At 29.7% G+C, this 27830-nt stretch overlaps 1 protein-coding gene across 9 annotated transcripts in view; it reads right to left on the reverse strand.

Annotated features, from left to right (window-relative positions):
- The window catches only part of LOC127733285 (myoferlin-like), a 100723-nt gene that overhangs the window by 57226 nt on the left and 15667 nt on the right, over nucleotides 1–27830 (reverse strand). For 7 of the 9 annotated variants that reach the window (XM_052242628.1, XM_052242626.1, XM_052242627.1 and 4 more), the window contains exons 5-24: nucleotides 24667–24763; nucleotides 22734–22924; nucleotides 20806–21000; nucleotides 19551–19601; nucleotides 18929–19075; nucleotides 17566–17609; nucleotides 17085–17167; nucleotides 16029–16129; nucleotides 15527–15595; nucleotides 14708–14751; nucleotides 10030–10106; nucleotides 6196–6296; nucleotides 5678–5891; nucleotides 4940–5142; nucleotides 4194–4300; nucleotides 3648–3843; nucleotides 3193–3345; nucleotides 2779–2922; nucleotides 1980–2066; nucleotides 1538–1617 (exon numbers count right to left, since the gene is read on the reverse strand). In XM_052242628.1, coding sequence (XP_052098588.1) covers nucleotides 1538–1617; nucleotides 1980–2066; nucleotides 2779–2922; nucleotides 3193–3345; nucleotides 3648–3843; nucleotides 4194–4300; nucleotides 4940–5142; nucleotides 5678–5891; nucleotides 6196–6296; nucleotides 10030–10106; nucleotides 14708–14751; nucleotides 15527–15595; nucleotides 16029–16129; nucleotides 17085–17167; nucleotides 17566–17609; nucleotides 18929–19075; nucleotides 19551–19601; nucleotides 20806–21000; nucleotides 22734–22924; nucleotides 24667–24763 — 2384 coding nt within the window. Of the gene's footprint in view, nucleotides 1–1537; nucleotides 1618–1979; nucleotides 2067–2778; nucleotides 2923–3192; nucleotides 3346–3647; nucleotides 3844–4193; nucleotides 4301–4939; nucleotides 5143–5677; nucleotides 5892–6195; nucleotides 6297–10029; nucleotides 10107–10840; nucleotides 10918–14707; nucleotides 14752–15526; nucleotides 15596–16028; nucleotides 16130–17084; nucleotides 17168–17565; nucleotides 17610–18928; nucleotides 19076–19550; nucleotides 19602–20805; nucleotides 21001–22733; nucleotides 22925–24666; nucleotides 24764–27830 lie in introns of all 9 variants that reach the window. The other 2 variants (XM_052242633.1, XM_052242624.1) reach the window with 1 other exon arrangement.

Genomic DNA, 27830 nt, shown 5'->3' on the forward strand with positions numbered 1-27830 from the left:
AAAATAACAATGAAAGGACAAACAACAGTTTAAAAAACACTTCTCCAAAAAACTAAAGACTGAGTAACACAAATCATAAAAAAAACAATGAATGGACAAACAACAGTTTAAAAAACACTTCTCCAAAAAACTAAAGACTGAATACCACAAACGACAAAAAAACAATGAGAGGACAAACAACAGTTTAAAAAACACTTCTCCAAAAAACTAAAGACTGAGTAACACAAACGACAAAAAAAACAATGAATGGACAAACAACAGTTTAAAAAACACTTCTCCAAAAAACTAAAGACTGAGTAACACAAACGACAAAAAAACAATGAAAGGACAAACAACAGTTTAAAAAACACTTTTCCAAAAAACTAAAGACTGAGTAACACAAACGACAAAAAAACAATGAAAGGACAAACAACAGTTTAAAAAACACTTCTTCAAAAAACTAAAGACTGAGTAACACAAACGACAACAAAAAAATGAAAGGACAAACAACAGTTTAAAAAACACTTCTCAAAAAACTAAAGACTGAGTAACACAAACGACAAAATAACAATGAAAGGACAAACAACAGTTTAAAAAACACTTCTCCAAAAAACTAGACTGAGTAACACAAATCATAAAAAAAACAATGAATGGACAAACAACAGTTTAAAAAACACTTCTCCAAAAAACTAAAGACTGAGTAACATAAATGACAAAAAAACAATGAAAGGAAAAACAACAGTTTAAAAAACACTTCTCCAAAAAACTAAAGACTGAGTAACACAAACGACAAAAAAAACAATGAAAGGACAAACAACAGTTTAAAAAACACTTCTCCAAAAAACTAAAGACTGACTAACACTTAGACAAAAAAACAATGGAAGGACAAACAACAGTTTCAAAAACACTTCTCCAAAAACTAAAGACTAAGTAACACAAACGACAAAAAAACAATGAAAGGACAAACAACAGTTTACAAAACACTACTCAGAAAAGACTGAGTAACATGAACCACAAACAACAAACATATGTAATCAAACATTTTTTTTTGTGATGTCAAAAATTTATGGGAGTGTCTAAGATGTTTAACAATTGTGAAAATATAGAGATGAGTTACATAGAGGTTACCATCTATAAACAATTTTCACCAAACTTTGTACTAAAACATAAGCACCATTCATTATCAAGGTCAAATGTTAAGGTCACCTTGTATTTGTTGTTGCATGTAAAAGCTCTGCTTTGTGGGGCTCTTTGTTTTGTTTTTTTGCATCCCATATGCAGTTGAAGGAAAACATTTTAGAACAGACAGAAAAAATAATTTTTTTTTTGAGTAAAAGATGATATGAGGTATATGTCATTGAGACAACCACCCAAAAACACCAAAAAATCAAAAGAAATCTAGAGATCAGCATACATTTTTTTTAACAGTAGATAACCATCAATTAATATGTACAGTTTTAAATCATCCAGAGTCAATACTAGTGTGCATACACATACTACTTGAAGTCTGAAAAATAGGCGTTTGAACCAGTAAATTGATGAAGGTCATTAAAATTACCTTAATTCTGGACTGATATACCATTCACTGTCCCATCTCCATCCAGGTGGTGGTTCAAACTTATCTTTTGGAGATTTGACCTATAAATAGAACAATTTAAATACTTATCTTGTTTTCTAGATATAATAAATATAAATATTCTCTATAGTACACAACAATAATAAATTGCATTGAGTAAAGGGATCAATCCCTGTCAAATGCAGGTTTTTGAGGGACTTCTTTGATAATAGTAATCAAATGGGGAATCTTCACAAGTCGACTTCTTCAACAGTTAACACCAAAATGTTTCATTTTACTGAAAAATACCTCCATTTCTTTAACTAGCATATTTACTGTAAATAATATTCTGAGAAACATTTTTTAAAATAAGATTACAAGACATAGGTTTCCTTGCATTAGATAATACCAATCATTTTTTTTTTCAACAACATTAAAATCTTACTTTTCCTTGACTGTCTGACCACTTTGGTCTGTTTAATGGTCCCTTGTTTGTCCATCCAACAATTGGTAATGTCAGTTGATTTTCATACTACAATTATATAAGGTATCAATAATAAATTGAGCTGATGTTGTTATTTCATTACATTTTCAGAAAGTATGAATAGTGGTTTTATTGAATAACCGAAATCAACCACATTTATATAATGTATCAATGTCATTTTATAATACTCTATCTAGGACTTTTTTTTATCCACAAACCTCAAACTCAACACAAAAAAAAATCAAAAAAGTAAAAAAAAAGTTCCTTTCTTATAATATTCTTCTTTATCTTCACATGTCTGCCATACGACCAACTCAATGTCATTTCTAATTGGTGATTTGTGGTAAGTCTTCATACATAATTTAGATTTTTTTAAAGAGTCCAGAAATGAAAAGGTAATATAAGTAAAGAGGAACAAAGAGGTCGAACAAATTTCCTTGGCAATAAAATAATGTCAAATAATATTACTCTGCTATAAAAACATCAGATAACTCTCTTAAATAAATCTTTTAACTTCACAACACATAAAGCAACCATTCAATGCTATTTTTGTAGTAAATATTGAGAATTAAAAAGTCCAAATACAAGTGTCCTATAGGTATGAAATCTAAGTACTAAGACTATTTTTCTTACATGAATGCGACATAAAATCATTAAAATTTCTATACTATAAAATTCTTTGATTTCAAAATAAGAAAAAGCACAATGGCATGGGATAAATTTTGCAGGATTCCAATCTCTAATCTTACTTATTACTTACAGTTTCAGCATATACTGCTAGTTCTCCTTCTGTTTGCATTTTGTGCCATTCTTGCTCTTCATTGACTAGACCGAGCCAGATCTTACATCGGACAAGAGCAGGAACTTCAGGTTTCTTGTTTTCATCACCCAGACGTCCAGGATACTTAAATTCAAAGAGAAAAAAAATAAATGAAAGACTCTAAATCTTTGCAGAAACAAAATATTTGCAAAATATATAATGACCTGCATTTAATTTCTATAAGATTAAACATATTTTATCAATATTACCCTCCTATCCCAAAACAGAAGATCATTCCAAAACCAAGAGACATAATAATATCATATATGTTAGCACTCTCTTTTCTCAATTTCCTGTTGTATTTACCAAGATCAGTATATCAATTTTTATAGCACAACAATGTATGTATTCTACCTTCATTTGAATTGACTGTATTTTGCCACATTTTCTACCAATATAATCTGGATGTGAGGAATATAAGACTTCATTGGCAGGTATTCTATAGTAAGCTATCCTCTTTTCACCACTAATCATCCATAATATCACATCTGGCATGCTGTTTTGAGGCTGAAATTTAAACAAGTATTGTAGCAAATGCAATAAAATTAAAACCTACACATAAGTCTCTTAAGAAACATTAGTAAGTGAGCATTTGTATCAGTCAGTTGTTGTATGAAATAGTAAACTTTACTGGAAGTCATGAACTTTTAAAGCTGATTTTTTTTTTTACCTATAATTTAGTAGTCATCCAATGTTTCCTAAATTTTTTATTTGTAAACTGCACAATGCATAAGGTATTCAACTCTCTTAAAGAAATCAATTCTTCAAATATAATTGATATTGTAAAATGCATTCACAAAATCTCCTACCTCTTGTGCTAAGTTCTTGAGACGCTGCAATATTCCTTCCACTTCCGATATGGCTTCATTGATGTCTGTTGCATTTTCTCTCAGATTGCTTGCCTCTTCTATAATATACTGTAACTCCTCTTTACGATAAGAACGTAACAATTTGTCTAGATTATTTTCCACATGTCGACCTTGTTGTGGTAAAGCCACTTGCTTCCTATCAAAAACAGAACATAATAATTTTAACAAGCTCGTTTTTCGACAGATTTTGATTATAGCTTGTGTTTTTATTGATGAATCACAAACAAAATCACTGCATTTCTTGTACACATTCTTGTAAATATAACCAGTAAAAGTTATTTCTGAGTTCAAAGTATTCCATACTTAATCACAATAAATTTGGCAGGTTATTTTTTATTACATTTTCCAATTAATCTGGTATTAAGACGACATGCCATAAAAATTTAAGTACCATTCAGCTAAACTATAAAAATTTTAACCTACCAAATTTAAAGATTTTGCGGTACTAATGAAAGTAGCAACATTACTTGGTATTTAGTTACAAACCTGCAGTCATTGACTAGTTGTTCTAACAAGGACATTAACAACTGGGCTAGTTCTGGTGTTGGTAATTTGGCTTTGGTTCCTATTTTCACTTGTTCAATATTTCCTTCCTAAAATAAAACAAACATATTGTATTGCAAAAATGATCTATCATATATTCTGTTAACACACAACCTTTTTAGATTATTTTTAAGTCCTGTTTCACATCAAGTTGTCATTTCTCAGTAGATATATAAAAAGTCCCTTTTGTGACCAAATTCTCAATCATTACCCCAACAAAAAGTTGCATGCAATGTTGTGCAATGTAAAGCACCACTGGCTTCATTGACGAAAAATTAAATGTTAAGTGGTTATAAAAAAAAATTCAATGTATCATCAAGCAGGAAGTTACTGCCCAGCATATCTGAAAATTACTTACATGGTACAAGTCAACATTATAAAATATCAGACCAAATATCAATTAGTTCCATAACCCAGAGGCAGAGTAATATGTAACAAAAGTAAGATGGACAGACAAGGTGATTGCAGTATTAAATACCACCTACTCTGCAATTCGGGGGGTGAATTAAATGATTATAGGGACATATAGAATTGTTTACAAAACAGTTGCCTCCAAAATGTTTGATCTTGACAGTACTTGATGCAGTTAATTCTATAAAAATGTTCTGTGGGCACTGAAATTGGTACCAGTTATCTTTTTATTTCTCAAATTCATATCTGAAGCATAGAACAAAATCTTCAAATCATACCAGATTATCAACAATGGTGAGAAGCAAGTTCAAAGTTTCCAATCGGAAACTAATATCTTCCCATGAGCAGTCAACCACAACACATGGCTTTGTTCCTCCCCATGGCAGATAATAATAATGGCATCCATCAAATACTGCATTTGTTGGCTGAGTTGTAGAAGAACATGGTGGTACATTATCGTCAAGTTTGTTGCCATAGTTACCTGTCAAAATAAATAGATATTCAGAAAAACAAACCAAAATATTTTTGGGGATTTTTTATATTGTTGAGTCCTGGTTTAATGTTATGAGTTTATTTATCAAAATGATTCTAATATTTTAAAATCTATAAAATATCATATATGCAATAGAATAACTATATTTTACTTGTAAAATAATTTAAAAATAATTCATTGTGATATGAAAATAAGAAGATGTGGTATGGATGTAAGCAACTGTAAGGCCTTCAACACTGAGACACTGTTTACATCTTACTGTAAAAAGTTCATCACTATTAATGTATAAATTGCATACACTTTTTCACTCAGTAAATTTTGGATCACTATTAATGTATAAATTGCATACCCTTTTTCACTCAGTAAATTTTGGATTTGAATATTTATCAGTAATTATAACGATAAGACAAATGATTAAAATAATTTAGGATTTGAAAAGAAATTGGGTTGCTCGCTTCTGTGACAGGACCATGGATAGCTGTTGTACAAGTAGCATGAACTTTTGTCTTTTATTTGGTCCTACCTATGCTAAGTTCAAACTCGACAGGAGCATCAACAGCTGATACCATAGTAGCATTAAGGAAGGCAGCATGTAATTTAAATTTCCTTCTCCTCATGAATTTCTGTACTCTTAACACATTGTCACTTTCTATATCTGTTACATTTTGATCTGGCATCTGACCCAATGTGGTTTTCAGTTCTACTAAAGCCCTTCCTCGGTATGCCACACCTTCTCCCTGGAAAAAAAGAAGATGTTATTAAAAAACTTTCATGGGTATGCTCGATTCTAACAAATATCAGTATCTTAACAACAGCAATGAAATGTAGGTAAAACTATGTATGAAACTTTGTCTAAAAATGGCATTCTGGATTTAATTCTGTTAAAAAACAATACTCAGATTCCGGTTTTCATAAAATTTTTGATAAGTTATATCAGAAATTATGATTGTATATTTAAATATGTCTGTGCCACTAAGAGGCATATTTATAAAAATAAGCAACTCAGTGGCTTAGGTATAAAAATAAAAGTTTTTCACAAACCTTTCCTAAGTTAAGATCTTCATAGTCATTGGGAAGTTCTGAGAATTCTCTGGTTGATCCATAGAAATTAACATAACATGGTCCAAATGTTGGTAAGAAGCCTAAAGATACACAGGATATTTTAAACTTTTTGGTATATAATGTCAAGTTGAAATTCAACTGTTTTTGTTCTTTGTATATCATTTTGAAATTCAACTCTCTATTCATTTTTTATATTCATAACAAATTACAATTAAAAAAGATTAAATACTGATATTTTGTTGAAGAAATACTTTATATTCCAAATACACAATTGTTAATCTTAAGCTCTAAAAGTTGAAGTTGACATTACACTTCTGGTCTTATAGTTTTGTCAAGAATATATTAAGTATTGTATTTTATCCTATACGGAGTAACTTAGTACCACATATATATTTGTTAGTAACTACAACAGATACAGTTATTACAGATGTGCCTATCAAAATCATGTTTCCATCTTCCCTGTTCACTTAAGCCATGCCATCGTGTTTATGCTCAATAAAAGAGGGGAAGGTGTGATAATAAAACACAAAATAGTGATATCCAACTTAAGAACGACTGAAAATAAAGATGACATCATAATCTACTTTCTTTAAAATAGTCTTAAACCTGAACGGAAAAGGCCATAAAGACAACAATCAAGGAAAAACTAAAAAATTGTCTTTTTTGGGGTTGTGGAAATAGTTTAGGGAGGAGAGGTGCTATATTTAGAATGATACCAAAAACTATTAACATGTTTAGCAAATTTTCTTGCAAATGGTCTACATTAATATTATCAAATGCCATTTAAAACTTTTTCATTGTTGAAATCAACTCTGATAGGCTGAATTCATAAAGTCATCTGATTTAAACGAAAAAACTCAAAAAAACCTTTGTCATAAATGATTACCATTTAACAGGTGTCCTTTATTCAAAATATTACAAAAATGTATTAGAAATATCATTGATAAATGAATCTTAAGTCATATACCTTCAACTAAAATAAGCTTGTTTTCTATCAATCTTGTAACTTATTTATTTAATTTTATTCAAACGTTAAATCTAACTATGATTTACATGGGACAGGACTTTGTTAGCCATGCAGCATAGTTATAAATGTATATGATAGGATAAATTCCAGGCAAAAAATATGCCTATATTATTCAATATAAGATTCAATATAAGAGAACAGATCATCAAGTATGTACATTGTATGCTGAAAACAATTCCTAAACTTAAATACTGCAGTAGAAAGGTTCTCCAGTTCTATGAATTTTTAAACATCAATATATTTGCTGAAGACCTCTGTCTTAAATGCCTCTTTTTGACAAGAAAAAAATTTAAAAAATCAGTGCATTTTTTTTTAAAGTGCAGACCAAAGAAATCTGAGCACTCAATAAGGCTGTAGCATCATGAGGGACATTGCACTTAATAAAAAATTAACTCAATACATGAATTATTTAGCACCATTAAAATCAAACTCAATTTCATAGTCTAAGACTACCCTAACCTTTCAATGCAAATTTTTCAATCTGATGGATAAAAAATAAAGGATTAATCTGATTATATCACATAGACCTGATAAGATATGTCACTTAAAAAGGATATCTAATATCAAGACGGATTAGGAGAGTGATTCATATATTTTTATAGGGTTAGTATAAAGAAACACCACACTAGTTTTGGGGAATTAATAAAGTAAACAACACAAAAACATATGTGTAATCTGTGATATTAAAAACTTTTCAAACCTTAGCCCAACTTCCACACCAAATTTTCAATATACTAAATCAATGACAAAATCCTAATATTTTGAAATAATATTCTATATTTGAAATAGTAAACAATACTTTTTGATTAAATTGAACCTCGTAAATAGGTATTTTCTATGTAAAACTAGCCTTGTTGCAAATTAATAAAAACATAGTCCATATAGGCAATATCATACTAAAAATATAAAATAACCTTTATAATAAAAAGGGACAATTTAAACCATGATAAATGTTATATTAACTGAAATACCCATACCAAAATTAAATTTCTACTTTCAGTCTAATTTCTTTAATGATATATCAAACTCAGTTACATATTCATGCGTTTTAGCAAGATTATAATAAATGGAGAATGCGTTCATGGGGACACAGATGATGCCCCCGCTTGCATACAACATTATAAAGGGATATAACTCAAGAACAATAAAAGTGTATTATGTATAGGTTTCATAATGTTTGGTTGGGGCAAACTTAAGTTACAGAATGGAAACTAAAAATTTTGCAATTTTTCGATTTATAAAGGGGCATAACTCAATAATGGTTATAGTGACACCACCAAAATTTAACTTGATCTGTGTTTTGTGGTAATAAGCATTGTGTATAAGTTTCATAACATTTGGTTGAGGCAACTTAAGTAAGAGAAAGGAAACTAAAAATTTTGCATTTTTTTTTCCATTTATAAAGGGCATAACTCGAGAATGGTTAAAGTGACCCCACCAAAATTCAAACTTGATCTGTATTTTGTGGTAATAAGCATTGTGTATAAGTTTCATAACATTTGGTTGAGGCAATCTTAAGTTAGAGAATGGGAACTAAAATTTTTGCATTTTTTCCATTTATAAAGGGGGCCACCAAAATTCAAACTTGATCTGTGTTTTTTGGTAATAAGCATTGTGTATAAGTTTCATAACATTTGGTTGAGGCAACTTAAGTAAGAGAAAAGAAACTAAAATTTTTGCAATTTTTCCATTTATAAAGGGGCATAACTCTAGAACGGTTAAAGTGACGCCAAAAAAATTCAAACTTGATCAGTGTTTTGTGGTAATAAGCATTGTGTATAAGTTTCATAACATTTGGTTGAGGCAAACTCAAGTTAGAGAACAGAAACCATTTTTGGGACGTACGTACAGACGGACAAGGATAAAACTTAATGCCCCCTCCTCTATGGCGGGGGCTTAAAGAAGCTATGTTCCATATATATGATAGGCTATTTTGGCTTGCAAGTATGCATATAATAACCACCTTGCACAAGTTCCTAAGACTTTTTCATTTCGGCATATTTTAACATTCAACTTATTCCTGTTTTCATAATTCAATTTCAATAGGAGTTAGATTCCTTAATGGTAGAAATTTAAATGCAACATGAACATGTACAGTCATTTTTTACATATCAATTTTCAATATATTTCTCAAATCTCAACTCGTTTGGCGATTGTAAACTCTATTCAAGTTACAGTCCAAAATCTTTGCTGAAAATTTTTCTATTGTACTAAAATCATACATTTCAGAAATGAAACATACAATATAGAGAGACAAGGCTTTAAAAAAAAACCTGTCGGAATTATGAAAACAAGGAACATATATGTATAAAAAATGCTTACATACTACACTTCTAATTATGAAGAAGACAAGCACAATTACAAAATACATAAAAAGCAGAATATAAGTAAACTAAGAGATGAAAATCTTACAGCATTATTTATTTAAGTAATCGCAGATTATATAAAATATAAAAAAATTACAATATGAATTCACTTGTTTGTGATATAGAGGCATTATTAGGGAAGATATATTTGGCAGAAAAAAATTAAATAAACTTTAAGTTATTAGAAGCCTATGACCCACAAAGGAGGTAAATTATCAGATAATTTCAATTTGAAATAGGTATACATGTTTAAAACCTTTGATGTTTCACAAAAGCCCATTAAATTTTAGCTAAATGAAATTGCTAAGTAAGACTTCATTATAGAAATTTGTCATTGATAAGCATTCAAGTAGCAAAATACCAGTGCACAGATTAATAGTGAAACATTCTAATAAGAGAAACTAAAAAAAAACTTGGTACCCTCGCCACCCGGTGAAGAGAGAAGTGATAATGGTAACATATAGGTTCCGATGATATCATCCTCCGTCACACGATCCCTGCAGAAATTTTAATTCAAATATAATATTAATACATATAAATAACTATACATTAATTCATAACTGTTGATAAAATATTAAATTTACAGATCACAAGTATTGTTTACAAGACAACTACATGGTCATGTATTTTGAGAGGTTAATGGTTCTAATACATTGAAAGGATCAATAGAAACAAATTTTTCAAATTTCATCAAAATCTTTTCCACTTAACAAGTTTTCAATATCAGTTGAAACTATAAGTAAATATACCTAAGCCACATTTCTTTTTAAAAATACAAGCCAAAATCAAGTTGCTTTGTAAACAACATTATGATGCTAGACCTACCTGTTGTGTTATAATGATATGGATTGTATAATTGTTGTCTGGATAAAAGTAAGTGTTATCAGGTGTGCAGAAGCGTGTGGACTACAGCAATAACCATTAAAATATTTTAGATCCAAAAGTTTGAAACACTTACTAATTAATTATTTATCATTTTTAAGTATTTAAACTATCTGAAATTTTGTGTGGCAACAGAGTTGTGAATTTCTTACTACAAAATTCTTAAAAAATATGAAAATATATGATATTTATTTCTTACTAAACATTGAAGCTTACAGAGACCTTGTTTAAAATTCAAATATACTTTTTCATGTATTGCTGTCTCCCCTTTGGATCTAAGAAACTGAACAGAAAATAATCAAAAATAAACAGCAGAGAACATGCATGAATTATAAGTGATAAAACCAACCAGTTTCCCCAGCAACAGATAACGTTGGTATCTCAAGTCTGGCAGATGATATAGGGTCATCCTCACTAACACGATCCCTAAAGCAAATCGGCAAAAGTTTTAACTACCAAAAATATCAGGTTTTAGGGAAGAGTTCTTGACAATAAAGCTTTCAAAACAAGAAAAACTGTTGAAAATAGTCTAACTATAAATAAATGCATGCATTGGCAGATGTTGAACTGCAGATTCTGATACATGTATTTATTTGTAAGAAAACATGAAAATAATGTGTATCCACTTCATGATAAATTACAACAGTTGTATTGATATTTAAAATGTAAAAGTTCAAGCAGGCTGTAGTTGTTTGATGCTTCTACTAAAATTCATTTTAACCGACTAAATCAGTTTACAAAAAACCTTACGTAATTTCATTTTAAGACATCAATGAAAAATAAAAGCCAGCTGATTACTCACAGTTAAATGCTGTGATAGACATTACTTCATTCAAAATGACAAAAGCACCTTAGCAGCAGCTGTTATAGATATAGGAAAATTATGTAGAAAAGAAATCCGACGAAAGTGTACAAAAAAACCTTATATCAGCAAACAGTCAGCTACAAACTGAACTTTTTAATTAAATGAAATATTTTTGTTACTTTTTCTGACAATTGCCATTTTGTCAATTTATTTGTGGTTTGGATGTTCAAAATTGTTCAAAATTCAATTATGCCACCAATTTTTCTTGCCTTTCTCTGATTTTGTGACACTGATTTCAGGTAAAAAAGATGAAAATGTCTGATGATATTTCACAGAAAGAAAATAGGTTTTTTACAGATCTTTGAAAAAGAAAGATAAAAATTGCATCCATATCGTATGATAAATCTCATGAGATATATATTTTTCCATCCTAACATTTAAATTTCAAATATTTAAAATGTTTGGCATATCTTGCATTTTAATTTAGAAAATTTTATTTTTTTCAAGCAAAGAAGCATTGTATAACAACCAGTGGTAGAATCTATGTAAATTCACATTGTTACAATTTATATAGCTTAAAAGTGATCGTTAAAAAAAAAAGAGAAAAAAAAAGAAAAGGATTTTTAAATTTCTAAATAAAAGCTGATGAAAAACAAAAAATCATAAACTGCTAAAAATCTAAAGGATCATAATCTTGAACTACATAGCTAAACTTAAACTGTATGGTTTCTATAAGAATAAAGACCAAGCAAAGAAAATGACACTGGATAACATTATTTAAAAATAATACAATTTTCCGTTTTTTTCATAATCTTAAACTACATAGCAAAACTTAAAACTGTATTGCATCTATATAATAATTTCCAAGCAAAGAAAATGACACTGGACAACATCATTTAAATACAGTGTAATACCATTTTCCTTATCTTTCTGAATATTGAAAGGAATAAAAATGTACGTCTAAATCAAAAAGTTTCTTTCACTTGAATAAGGTAGAATTTTTTTACAGTATATATTTTCATTAAAAAAGGACTTAAAGATGTAGAACATTCAAAGTATATGGCATATCACTTATCAAAATCATTATTTACATGAGCATCGTGGCCAGTACCACAAATTTTTAAAAGTTTATTAGTATAAAAATAAGAAGATGTGGTATGATTGCCAATGAGACAACTCTCCACAAGAGACCAAATGACACAGAAATTAACAACTTTAGGTCACCGTACGGCCTTCAACAATGAGCAAAACCCATACCACATAGTCATCTACAAAAAGCGCCCCGAAATGACAAATGTAAAACAATTCTAAAGAGAAAACTAATGACCTAATTTATGTACAAAATAATAGGGTGTTATGTTAAATATAATATAAGTTTACTATGTTTCTCTCTCCCTGATACAACCCTTGTGCAAAATTTAAAAGAAAATTTCACGAAAATAAATGAACTTTTTGTTCAACTGTTCAGGCTATCTATCTGCTTGTGCAAATCCAAAGTTATTGACATGATTTTAAAAGTAATTCAAAATTTCATAATATCTTGTTTACAGAATTTTAACAAACCTACCTCAGGGACAAATAATAAAGCAATAATATAGGATAACATCACATGTTTATTTCATTTATATGGAGGAAATCAGATTTCATATGTGGCATATATAATTCAAGTATATTTTGGGGTTAAAATTTCAACTATGAATTTTCTAAATATTGTGCAAATATTTTTTGACTAATTGTGCAATGTTTATGTTGAATGAATCGTATTTTCATTATGATTACATAATTGCATAGTTAAAGAGAATTTAAACAAGTATATGAACTCTTATTTAATATCTAATTGTTGTACAGTGTTAACAAGAACATTATGAGAAAATGTCACAATCTGTGCAGCAATGTGAATTAATGATCCTTAAAACATATTACTATGGATTCAATATTACTCGTGGGATACCAATTTTCCTGGATTTCAAGTATACAGGTGAACCATGAATTTAAATGTTCAACGAATTACAAATTTTCTATTAGCTTGTATGCAGACTTTGGCAAAACCACGAAATCAAATATCCACTAAAAAAAGTTTTCCTCAATCCACGAATATTGGTACCCACGAAAATAAATGCATCCACAGTAACTACTCAACTATAAATTGTAATTAGCTTGATCATATAATAAACAAATATCAATAATATGTTCTATAAATTCATAATATGCCTTCTATTTTTCATATATTATACACTGGACATTAAGCAACAAACAATCAATCAATCATATATTATAGGACTATCCACTTTTCACAAGTATCTAATTGATTTCTTGTATGATTGATTCTCGTCCTGAATATGTATGAAATACTTTCCACTGGACGTTAACCAAACAACTGTCAATCAATCATATATCATCCTGATGATATTTCTTGAATAATTAAAATTTTATGTACTGGATTTAAAATTATGTACAATCTATGTCATGAACTTTTGAAATTTTAGTTTTACAAGCTCATTCAAAAAATAAAGTTTTTTAAGATATCTGTCTTTATATGGAATAAATGGGAAATTTTTGTTTATAAATCTATGATCAATCAGTGATTTGTTGAAGCTTGATACAAATTTTATGACAAAAATTTTACATGAAAATTTATTTTCTTAAAAAAGATTTATAACTAATAAATTATCTCAAATAAGGCTTTGTATCAAACTACAACTTTTGACAATATCAAGTGAATTAACAATAAAATTACTCTAAAATCAAAATTTAACAAGTTATTTCCAATCCTGGGAAGTACATATAGAACTGGTTCCCTACAATAAAGAGCCAACAGTAAGAAGTAGATAGATTTTTGTGTTACTTCAACATACACATACATGTATTTACAGCTGTATGATTGAGATTGGTCAAAATTATGTTGAAAGTAAATACACCTATAAATATGTTAAATATAAAATGTAGTTGAGTAATTTATATAAATTAAATATTACATGAAGATTATGTAACAAGAAATATCTGCTTCTCCTTGTTGCTCCTCACTGCATCAAACCAGTGCTAATTTTATGGATTGATAACAACTTTTATAAAATTATAATTTTTGAGTCAATTCAAGTTTTCAGAACAGACTATAGACTAAAGGCACACATAACTGGAATACATAGTTCATGGACTATTTCATGTAATCATTGACAAAATACTTTCTACCTAAATGTAAAATAGATATTGCTTTTAACCAAAATATTTTACACTATTGCAACATATGTGTATGTTATGAATCAAACAATGTTTCTTAAACTATCTTATTAGTGTAATACATATTAAAGTGAAAATTCATCTTTAAAAACTGCACTTTCATCAACGTTGCATGGCCTTAAGATTTTGAAAATTGTTTAAACATATCAATGATTTTAAGTTTTTTCAACTTACCAATCTTTTATAATGAACTTGATTTTATCACACATGGATGGGAACTAGAAAAATAGAAAGAGATCATCTTCTAAAATTAACTTTATCATTTCACAAATGGAAGGGAATTAGAAATGTAGAAAGAAAACTACAATTAATAAATTTAATATAATGAAGTACCAAAAAAACTATTAATTAATCAAGGATTTTTTCAACACATACATTGTTTTCTGCTCTTTGGTCTGGTTGTTGTCTCTTTGACAGATTCCCCATTTCCATACTCAATTTTATTGACCTTAATTTTATTTACAGGAAAAACTCATCATGTGTTAACCAATTTTCTTGGTCAATTCTATATCAACTCTAAAAGAAATGCAAGTTGAACGATGAGCTATTACTCTCCAATGATCGATACCCCCTGCTAAAATGTTTTGGTATAGAAGTAGTGGATGAGCCAATAGATGTGAAAACACATCACATGGTTTAGCATGCTCACATAAAGCTAATTACCAAATTTCAGGAAGCTCTGTTTAACAATTCCTGAGAAAATTGCCAGGAAAATTTCATACAAGGCCATTATATGTAAGACCATATAAGTATTTGGAAGATGATTAGCAATGAACACATAGTATAACATAGCCACATGAAGCTTGCTACCGTATTTAAAAAAAGCTCTGGTTTGTAGTTCATGAGAAAAAGTAAACATCCCCACCCTCCTTAGCCCTCTTCTTTGTTACATGGGTAAAGTAATAAATATGTCAGGGCTATCCCTATGATATTTAAAAGTTTATTTCCGACCTACTTGCATTTATTTTCATTTAAAAGACATAATCAGTTTACCTGTATTCCAAGACTTAAGGCTTGATTCCAATCAGGGTGGTCATTGTTATACATAATCTTTGATTGTGCCTGTAATAAAAATAACAACAAAAAACATGTATATAGTCTCATAGAAAAATTCTGTGATGGTGCATTTTTACCTTATATTCAAGTTGTTTTTGTTGAATTCACAATGTCATTTTTGGGGTCCAAAAAACTATTTTGCTTAAACCACATTAAATCATAAACAGTTCAATTATCTATTTCATGACAGTTACTTTTCTATTTCCATGTACATTGGCTTCCTCCACCTGTATAAATGGCAGTCATGATATAACTAAGTGTGCTGAAAGTGGCATTATAAACACCAACAATCAATCAATCATTAAATTTCAAAACATTCAAAAAGGTTTGTCAAAACCTCATATTTTAAAATTTAAATGTTTAACTGTATTGAATGTTGATAAAGTTCAATCTAACAGGATGTAGATGAACAATCATTCAGAACCAAAAAATTACAAACCTGCTTTCCAGCAAATGTCAACACAAAATAAGGATCAACTAACTCCTTATTGTCATCTGAACCAAACAATTTCTTTACTCCTTGAAGGAAGTTAGAGTCCACTGAAAATAAATATGTATGTTATTATTTGCTGTTAATACTTTCAATTTATTGTAAGATGCTTTCAAATAAAAATTCTACGATCATTTCCACGATCATTTATATACATTTTTTACCCGGGAGGGAGGAGACTTTTTTAGGGAGGGGTACACATAATGCATTGTTCTGTATAATTTTCAAAACCTAAGAAACCAAAGAAATTTGAGAGACCACACATTCAGATAGTGGTGAATCTCCATAACAAATGTCATCAATTAACTCCATCAGGTTATGAAGATAGAAAACACACAATATTAATGAATATATTTAACCATGTTGATGGTCTGGTGAATGCCTGTTTGCCTGGAGTGTGGGAGGTTGTGTTAAACATCCGTCCATCATCTTTATGATACCAAGCTTTATCAATTAACCCAATGGGTACTAATATAATTGTGGTAAGTCTTTTCATCATTTTTTGTTTTCTTGCCATGACTTTGTCTGTCTCTCTTCAACTTATGAGTTTTAATTCCCCTTTTGGTTCCTTTCAACTCTTTAAACCAACATACTTATTCCTGAATTATTTTTTTTTAGTTTACCCCTTTACAACCAACTTTGCAACAATTAAGTTTTATAATTAAAAAAAAATTGTATTCATATATTCCAAATTCGAATTACTCTAGATTTATAGTATAAATAGTTGATTTACAGTTAAAAGTTAAAAGTGGACACAATGTGCTAGGTGGGCAACTATCAAATACATTAGTAACCTTGACTTGTAAGCCAGATATTCAAATATTTTGTGTGACACAACATCAGGCAGAGTTAAACGCTTAAACAAATATCAATAATCTATTTCAAGAGGAATTTAAGATATAGACTGGACACAACTTGCAACTAAATATGTAAACAGTAATTTAATTGTGGAATAATTGCTCTAATTCTTTGCTGACTGCTTTTTATAATTCTGATGCCACTTACTTCTTGGTATATCTTCTGCCCTAAACAGATTCACTGTAAATGTGGCAGGTTGTAACTGGACACCTGCTGGTCTCAGTAGATTACTGTAAAGAAAAATATGATATGTCTCTTAAATTACTGGAATTCTAATCATCCCATCAGATGACTGCAAGAAAAGGTTATGGGTCAAATAAATAAGTTAATTTTAAGTAATCTTCAATAATTTTCTACAAATGTGAGTGGTGGTGTAGAAGGGGCAATTTAATCCCTTAATTTAGAACTGTCTATTTCATAGACTATGCATTAAACTTTATGAAACCTTTGCACTTCTTGAAAACCAATTCAAAAATATGTTCTTTCTCAGCTATGAAAATATGAATTTTTATCATACAGATAAAATCAAGAGCCATTTAAAATTTGTCATTATCAAAAATAATTTAAAGAAAAACTAAAAAACATAACGCTAGAAAGTTCAATGATTTTAGCAGTTAACAAAACATACCTTTCAATATCATCCTCCCCTTCTGCTGGTAAACTTTTAAAACTCTAAAATAAAATTATTCTAACACTATTATATAGTTTTTTATATATACTTGTATACTTACATACTGTAAATTCAGAAATTACTGCGTGCATTTATTATTGCGATTTTTCAAGAATGGACAAAAATGCAAGTTTAATTATTGCGATGTCAAACTCATCTGCTTACAGGTCTATGTTTCAGTTATCAGAATACGAGTTAATATTATTGCGATACTCAATCAGTCGCATTATTCGCATTAATAAAAACCTTGCAATAATTTCTGAATTTACAGTACTATATACTATCTTATTTACCCTACTAAATAAAAAATCAGATAAAAATTAGTGCAATTAAAACACAATAAATTATTATGTGGAAGAGAGTCCATGCTTAAAACTACAGTCTAAACAATAAATCATTGCTGTAATTACCTAATAACATTAACTGCTGGATGTAAGTTGAATGAAAATCATGTCTTTAGGTTATAAATCATACAATGAAAGATGTTTATGTTAAAAAAAATTTAAGTTCATTTGACATATATTGAAAATTTCAAAGTATCCTCAAACAGGAAGTAGATCTGTAAAGTGCTCACACATTACAACGCATCACTGTCAAGCTGCTATGACCAAATATGAAAGAGGTTCTGTTCAGTAGTTTCACAGAAAAGTGTAAAGAAAATATTTGTTGGACAAAGTGATTGAAATATAGGTATCACTCATAGAAAGGGGGTTTAAAAATCTGACCATACAGTTTAAATCAAAATTTATATTGGAAATGTAAATCACTTCACATCCCCTCTATGGAATATATCAAGCTACTAGGGATTTTGAGCATGAGATCTTATAAAATCTTATGCATGAAGAAAAGGTTAAGAAAACTTATTGAAAATTCTACTTTTCGATTATCGACGGTTTTTCCAACGAGAGGATGTTTCTCATCTACAATTGCCCTGAGATGAGATGTAGCCGAGAAACATACTCAAGTTTAAAAGACAACTCATAATCTGTTTATTGCTGTTTTCCTAGGTAACATCAATGACGTAGGCTTATGACATCACACATTCTACTTGACTGAGAAAAACCAATATCGGTCAAGAAGCGTGCTATGTTATCATCAAAAAAGAACAAATGGAAAATTTGAAAAAATAGCGATAAATATATATTATAAATTGAAGATAGCAATATTTATGAGGAAGACACTACATTCATTTATTTTATTTTATTTTTTTATTTTATTTTTTTGCACAACCCTTCTAAGAATAAGGAGATTAACAGCAGATATCTGATTTTGTGTAATGCAGATTACATATTATAAATACTGTTTAATAAAATGAGCATACCGGAGCATCATCTCCTGGTCCTACAATACAAACACACATCTTAAGGTAACCTTTGGCCCCAGCCATTTCTGCTTCTTCATCACTAAGTAGCAGCCATTTGTTCATGTAAGCATGTCGGTTTTCTAAATATACCTGACCTATTTCCATCTGTTGATAAATAGTGGCAAGCATTAAAAACATTCTACAGTGTTGAAGCAATGTCTAAACTACAATTTTTAAATAACTGTCATGACATTATCAAAGTGTAAACTTTTTCAACAATTTTTTTTTTTAAATTTAACAGTAAGAGTGGTTTTTGCATAAATTTAAAATACGAATATTGAAAAACAATAAAAAAAGTAGATATTTTTAACTAATTTCCATGTTTATGACAAACAACTTAGATATTATTCAAACAGATAAAGAGTAGATTCTATACAAGTTTTGCTAATTTTATTTGTTGCATGATGAAACATTTTTTTCAATAAAAAATTTACAATAGATATAAATACATCATTAAATAAACATATATATGGGTACATAAAATAGTGAACTTTTATCATTATGCAAAAGTGCTCATACGGCAGAAAATTTAAATTTCAAAATATATCTGAGATTAACTTTTACTACAGTCTGTACCAACCTTGAATGATCCAATCATTGAATCAGATCTAAATGTTTTGGCATTAAACACCTGAAATACAAATTGATAAGGAAATAGAGTGACAATTATATAATTGTAGTTATTGTAACTTTTTAAGAAGACACCACTACGATATGAGTTTGAGACATTCATTCTTCAGACTTATTCTGTGCATCTTTTCTGCATTGACATGAAACATTTAATTAGCATGTGTATGTCGATTCATATAGTTTCATATACTTACAAGATACTGAATTAAATTTAATCCCCAAATTAGTACAATTATAATTAAAATCATCCATGTCTTAACCCATTTTCTTGCAGTTGCTGAACTATAAAAATGAGGTCAAAGACTATGGACACATGACAGATGGAAACTTCATATCATAAACATGTAAACAAGGTATGAAGCCACCTGGTTTTCTACCCTCTGAAATATAAAGCTAAGTAGAAATAGTTTACACAGCCGCAGATACCACAGGATTGTTATCATTATGTCTCGCATTCTGCTTCTTACGTTGCAGGCGAGACAATAAAACCTTAAATGTCTTAACCAACTTTCTATGTAGTGGTCAATTTGCTCACTTGAGAAATTAAAATAATGTCAAAATTCTGGTTGCACTCCCCTTGTATATAACCTTGATAGCCAATCTCAATGATTTGGTGTATACTTTTGAAAATAATACCCAGAACACATGAGATTCTATAATGGCAAATTCATTAAGAGTTAGTTCTTTTTTTGGCAGCCCCATATTTCTTAATCTGATTTCCGATCCTTTGGTCCTTTGAATGTTAAATTTGCCACATGTCATACAAAATTGACTTAGATTTGTTATCAGAGTATATTCTGTGAAATTATATGGCCTTACACTTAGACAGGCACCATGTTTAGTTTATAATTAAGTGCTTGTTGTCTGTTAATTAAAAAAAGATTGAAAATAGACCAAAATCATAGAATTTATATGAAATCACTTAGAAATGTAGTTTCTGTGATGTCCTAATTGATTACTCTACTACATGGATCATATGAACACATTTTTTCATTTTTTATTTTTTCATAACATTAATATAGATATCACTAGAAATCTTAAATAGAAAGTACAAATTTCAGTGAAAAATTAGATAAAATTTTAGTGACAAGAAACTGGCTTGCACAGGGACTGGATGTCTGTTCAATATCAATTTTATGTTATTGTTGCTGCTGACAAAGTCAAGAAATATGATCCTCCTGTATATATTTTTTGTAAAATCTTACCTTAAATTCTATATAGTCTTCAAATAGTTCTAATGGTGATATATGGAAATTAAAAAAGAAAGGTTCATTCCAATAAGGACTGTTTGTTGATTTTTTCACTCTGGTTGTTTTTGTTTGATTAGCAACTGTTACTTTGGCACATGGTTGTATGTTGTCTCCCTGTAACTGGCGAGCTTCAATGATCTTCACTCTTATCTGAAAATAAAGGCCCATATTTTTTTTTCAGTTTTGTCAATTACTGCAGAAACAGTCAATTTTTTTTTAGCAAAAATATCTAAAGGGCATGATACAGTCATCAACACAAGACAGGTATCTATACAAAATGTCAAGAACTAAATCAACCACAATATTTTGCTTTTATTAACTATATATGGAAATAGTATTCAACTTAAGTTTGGGATAAATCTTTAAATATCAAATAATATTTGGAACTTTGTTTCAAAAACTAGTTTTGAGACTTGATGTTATCATCAGAATAAATTGCATCAAATTTGTTGTTAAAATTAAGTTCCGACCCAGAATATCTATCTTCAGTAATAGCTTTAATCTTGAATCTAATCTGACCAAAGCCATCAAAAGGCCAAGTCATAATTTGTTACCTTCGAATTTCAATTTACAGATTTATCTTAAATATTTATTGCTTTGTTTTAGGGTTATTTTTACAAGTAGAAGATTCTATATTTAATTTTTTTGTGTCAAATATAGCAGCTGTGCATATTTTTTGTGTTTTTTTTCTTCAACAAGAGTGCACACACTGAAATGTCTCGCCTTCTTTATTAATCATTGATATTATGTTGATAGTCCTAAATATAAAGCTTTATTACAACTGTCACATAAACTTAACATAAACCAAAAAACTAAACATTAACCAATGAACCATGAAAATGAGGTCAAGGTCAGATGAACCATGTGCAGGCAGACATGTACAACTAACAATTCTTCCATACAACACATATAGTTGACCTATTGCTTATAGTTTAAGAAAAACACACCATAACACAAAAACTTAACACTGAGCAATGAACCGTGAAAATGAGGTCAAGGTCAAATAAAACCTGTGCGACCAACATATAGATCATAAAATATTTCCATATACCAAATATAGTTGACCTATTGCATATAGCATTAGAAAAAAAGACCAAAACTCAAAAACTTAACTTTGACCACTGAACCATGAAAATGAGGTCAAGTTCAGATGAAACCTGCCAGCTAGACATGTACACCTTACAATCATTCCATACACCAAATATAGTAGACCTATTGCATACAGTATAAGAAAAACAGGCCAAAACACAAAAATTTCCCTATTGCATACAGTATTAGAAAAACAGACCAAAACACAAAAATTTAACAATAACCACTGAACCATGAAAATGAGGTCAAGGTCAGATGACACCTGCCAGTTGGACATGTACACCTTACAGTCCTTCCATACACCGAATATACTAGACCTATTGCTTATAGTATCTGAGATATGGACTTGACCACCAAAACTTAACCTTGTTCACTGATCCATGAAATGAGGTCGAGGTCAAGTGAAAACTGTCTGATGGGCATGAGGACCTTGTAAGGTACGCACATACCAAATATAGTTATCCTATTACTTATAATAAGAGAGAATTTAACGTTACAAAAAATCTTAACTTTTTTTTCAAGTAGTCACTGAACCATGAAAATGAGGTCAAGGACATTGGACATGTGACTGACGGAAACTTCGTAACATGAGGCATCTATATACAAAGTATGAAGCATCCAGGTCTTCCACTTTCTAAAATATAAAGCTTTTAAAAAGTTAGCTATTGCCGCTGCCGCCTCAGCCGCCGCTGGATCACTATTCCTATGTCGAGCTTTCTGCGACAAAAGTCGCAGGCTCGACAAAAAATAGGATATTGTTGTTAGAATGTGTGCTGATAAATCATAACCTTTACCTGAAAATCTGTAGCCTTTGTGGACAGATTTCCCAACATTCTTCTTGCCATGGCGCCCCTTGCTCGCCTCCTTTTCTTAGGTCTAGGAACAGGTTGTCCAGTGGTAGGGTCAATTTGTGGAGGTCCAGTTTCTTCCTCTTCTTCTTCCTCTCCATCTGCCATGTCCATCATATTTCCTCCAACAACATCCCCTGTAAAATAAAAACAAAATTTTAATGAGAGACTGCAGACTTGCCTATGTTAACAAATGTATATTCAAGTTAAGAAATGATTTAATGGCAGACAGCAGTTTATAAAGATTTCAACACATACACTTTACAGAAGTTAAAACTCATATCTTCTGTGTGTCTGATGGATAAAATTGAGGATCAATTGATTGATTGAAGGCTGCTTAACATCCAGAAGGAAATATTACATGTATATTCAGGACAATAATATGTTAATGATAGATGAATCTAACCTGCTTTGTGCTAGAACCAACATGCTGAGTCAAATTTTAAAATTGAGAATAAAACAATCAATCCCACTCACTTGAGGTCAGGGTGCTACCACAGCCATGAGGAAAAAAACTATCAATCCCACTCACTTGAGGTCAGGGTGCTACCACAGCCATGAGGAAATAAACCAACAATCCCACTCACTTGAGGCTAGCGTGCTACCACAGCCATGAGGAAAACCTGATTTCTACCAGCACTAAGACATTTTGTTTGTGGTTACCCGGTAACACAAACTAAACTTGTTTGTTTGTGTTGATCCTGGTTTATTGAAAATTTTACAATGGCTTAATTCATGTAAAGGGTACAACATCCAATATTATAATTATACAAAATCCTTTTGTCAAGATGAATATCATAATATCCAGTATAACCCAAGTTATCCTGGTTTTATATAATTCCCTTTCCTTTTTTGGCTTAAAATATTTTGTTATCTTGTAAATAAAAATTAAAATTTAAACAGAATCATTTTACTCACTTACATGAATAATACAGTCTCTTGGTCACAGGTTGTCTATTCCAACTAGTTTTATTTTTTAAAGTAACCATTAATTTATTAATATGCTTATTGTATTTCAATGCTATGCGAATACAAGTCTTTAATGTGTTCATCAAAAGAAATATTTTGTTTTATGGTGTATAACTGGAGTGATATATATTGTACAGTGTGCAAATGATTACTTGTTGTACTTAGAAATAAAATCTTCATACTACATGTATGACGATAAAAAAAAAAAAAAATATTCACTGTTCACTAAATAATTAACATACCAGCCAGTATGTAGTCTGGTTTCTTCTCCCCCTTTTTGGATTTAATTTTTTTTATCATATCCATTTTAAGCTGAGAAATTTTACACTGCAAATTTTTCCAAACTTTAGAATTTTCGTAATTTGTTCAAAATATATTCCTACATATCCTATATGCATGTACAAAAATTTCAACGCAACACATGTTATATTTTCCCTGACTAAACTGACACTACATGAATTGAATCAGGTCTTAAAAATGCACAAACAACCCTAGGATAATACATAGCTTGTGATCCACATGAACTGTTAAAGGAAAATTCTTAAGGGGAAAAATAGCAGTCAGCAAATTATGCTAAAATTACCATCAATAAACAACATGAATGAAAATTTATTTGAAAGAATAGTTAGATTCCTGATAAATGTACTGAGACTGAGCCACAAAATGGAATTTAGACATCAATCGTAATCATTATTCCCACCAATAGACTGTTAAAGTGTTTTCCATAATAGAATTATTGCACTTAGGTTCTTATTTTGTTGTTGAAATAGTTACATTCAAATTCTAAGCATTTTCAATCTGTATCAGCAAAGGTCATCCTGAATATGGCTTTATATGCTGAGCAAAGCTGCCAGTTTGGTAATAGAGAATTTACTAAACCAGTTTGGTCTAGCAGAAAAAATGGACTAACCTCCTTCTTGATCCATCTGTCCTGAGGCACCACCAGATGGAGCTGCTGGTTGAGCAGACGGCGGTGGTTTGTAGTTTACTTTAATATTCAGTTGACACTAAATGAAAATGAAAGCATGTTTACACAATACTGTTGTACATTATTCACTTGAGTAGATTAGGAAAACTCACAAAAACAGCGAATAACAGGCTATTATTTGAACTTGGAATTATTTTTAATTATGGAATTTGCATAATTTCTTGTGCTTGAAATTTTTAATGAATTCCATGTTTATTTTGTATTATAATGTTTTGAGTGGTGCATAACACTTTCCATACAATGTATTCTGTATAGATAGTGTTGTGCGCGGCACAACACATTCTATTGAAAATGTGCTATATTCTTTGTAATAAAAAGTGTTGTGCGCCGCACAGAACATTAAAATACAGAATAAACATAAAATTTATTAAAAATCTCAAGCACAAGAAATTATGCAAATTCCATAATTAAAAATAATTCCAAGTTCAAATAATAGCCTGTTGAATATAGAAAAATATTATACATATCGTATAATTCTATAAAGAACTAGGTTTCTGTGGATTAATTTATTTTCATGGATATCAATTTTCATAGATTAAGGAAATATTATATTTTCCAGGATATTTGATTTCATGGTTTTGCCCAATTTTGCATACAAGCCTATAGAAAATTTGTACTTCAATGAACCTTTAATTCGTTTGATATCAATTTTCATGGATTTCGTGGGTACACGAAGTTAAATGTTCAACGAAATACAAATTTTCTATAGGATTTTATGCCGACTTTTGTGAAACCACGAAATCAAATATCCCTGAAAATGCAACTTTTCCTTTATCCACAAAAAATAAATGAATCCACATAATATCATGAAAAATACAAGAACACTCATGTACCAAACACTTAATAATCTATGACAGGCAGACCAAAAAGCTTACATAGTTGTGTCAGTGTATTAAATATAGGACTGTATGCTGAAATTTTCCAAAGGGCCTATCAAATTGGTAAAACATTAATTATGTTTCCTGTATTATGTATTAGGAAAAAATCCAATACAGCAATACCGAAAAATTCCGAGCAATACTTGAGTATCCAATTCCACATTATACATGTTATAGAAGTTCTTTGAAAAAACTAGGAATAGACTTTAGGAAAACCTTTTTTTTTCAGTTACAACCTGCAAATTCCTTCTAAAAAGCAATGGGTGAAATTTAATTAAGGAATGATTTATCGATTAGTTCATTGTAAAGATGAGGTTTTTAATTATCTCAAGAAATTTGTCTTATCCTGTTCTATTTACTACCAAATAATAATTGAATGTATCAAGTGATACACATGTATGTGTACTAGAGGGGCGGTACTTGAGTACTAATTGATATCCCTAGTTTTTTTACATGATAAGAATTTCTGAAAATAGCAGTCTGTCTAAATTGTTTTCCAAAATAGAAAGTTTCAAATCACTTAATCATAAAAATATTAATATTCAAAATACATTATTTTGACAAACTAGCATTCTTATCTGTATTTATTAGAAATGCATGTTTCTTTAAAAATGTTTAGGCTTACTACATAGTGCATAGTATCAAATATACTGCATAAGAAACCTCATTTGAATTTTACAATAATTTGAATAGGTTTGTGTTTTTTTTAGAGATATCTATGTCAAAACCAGCTGGACAAGAATTATTCTTCAATTCAATTGATTAATTGATTGATTGTTGGTTGCTTAATGTCCAGTGGCAAATATTTTATGCATGTTCAGGATGAGAACAAATTAACAATAAACACAGCAGGCAGGTCCGGTAAAAGAGATCAACTGGGTTGCAGGTCTGGTAAATTTGGACTGCCACGACAAAAATGAGGGTATATTGGATAGGGAAAGAATTTTATCCTTACAACAGGCCACCTACGGACCCCTCAAAGAGTTGTTGCAAGGGTTCTTATTGTGCAGAGTCTTCAATTCAAACCTTTATTTGTAAGCAATCAATTGATTTTTCCTATGAACCTTTTTAATATTTATACTATAAATTAGAACATTTAGACTGACTTTGAACAATGATAATGATTTTATAATACGTGTATAGCCATATGTTGAAATTTATTTTCATATGATATGCAATATATACGACTAATTCTACATCAGTGAAATTTTATATAAAATAAAATGTACTACACATATATGGATATATTAAATATAATTATTCATTGTATGCCTAAATTATCTATAATTAATATCTATTTTCTTTATTAATCGAAAGCAAAATTATGAAAATCAATTGTCACTTCATAACAAAATTATCTCCTTCAGGATACATATCATAATTGCTGTTATCCTTTCCTACTGTAGGCATTACAACATAATTGATAGTTGTGTTTCCGATAAAAAATTAAAGATTTGAGGATCGGTAATATTAGGTTTGATATATTTTAAATCTTAATTCTTTCCTTTTATTTTAGATAAGATTGTTAGTGTATCATAAAAATTTACATTTTGAGACATATAAATTCACAAAGTTACAAATTCTTTGGCCTCTAACAAACTTTTTAAATAAAGAGGTCCCCAGACTAAAGTTTTCAAATATTGGTTTTCTTTTTAACAGAAATGAAATAAGAATCATCTAAGTATCAATTACCAAATATTGTTCTACAAAGGTCTGTAATAACTATTTTTTTAATTCATGCAAAGATGTAACAGGACATTGTAAGTGATAAAAACAATTATGTTCTAAAAGTGACATTGTTTAAAACCACATCAATCTTCTCACACTTGATAGTTGTCAGGGAGTTGTGATTATCTATGCATCTATTAATTTCTGACAAGTTTTTTTTTTTTCAAAAATATGTGTTGTGTACAAGAGAGTTCCTGATAAAAGATTAAAATTACAATATGACACTAAACTGTCAAAAGCCAGATGGCCATGAATCTCCAATTAATACATGTAGATCCCAATTCTTAATTATTTATGTTTTTTTTAAAGCTCATATTCTTTATCCATGTTATAAGTTAGTTCGAAATTAGGGCAAACTTTTCTTCTTTACAAATTTAACAAAATGGAACAGATAATTCGAAATAGGACAATAATAATGCCTACTCATCTATACCCTTATATGTGAAGGTTCTAAAATTTGCAAATTAAAAAAGTTTTTAA

This window comes from Mytilus californianus, unplaced genomic scaffold (assembly GCF_021869535.1).
Source record: "Mytilus californianus isolate M0D057914Y unplaced genomic scaffold, xbMytCali1.0.p SCAF_3, whole genome shotgun sequence".
Classification (NCBI taxonomy): domain Eukaryota; kingdom Metazoa; phylum Mollusca; class Bivalvia; order Mytilida; family Mytilidae; genus Mytilus; species Mytilus californianus.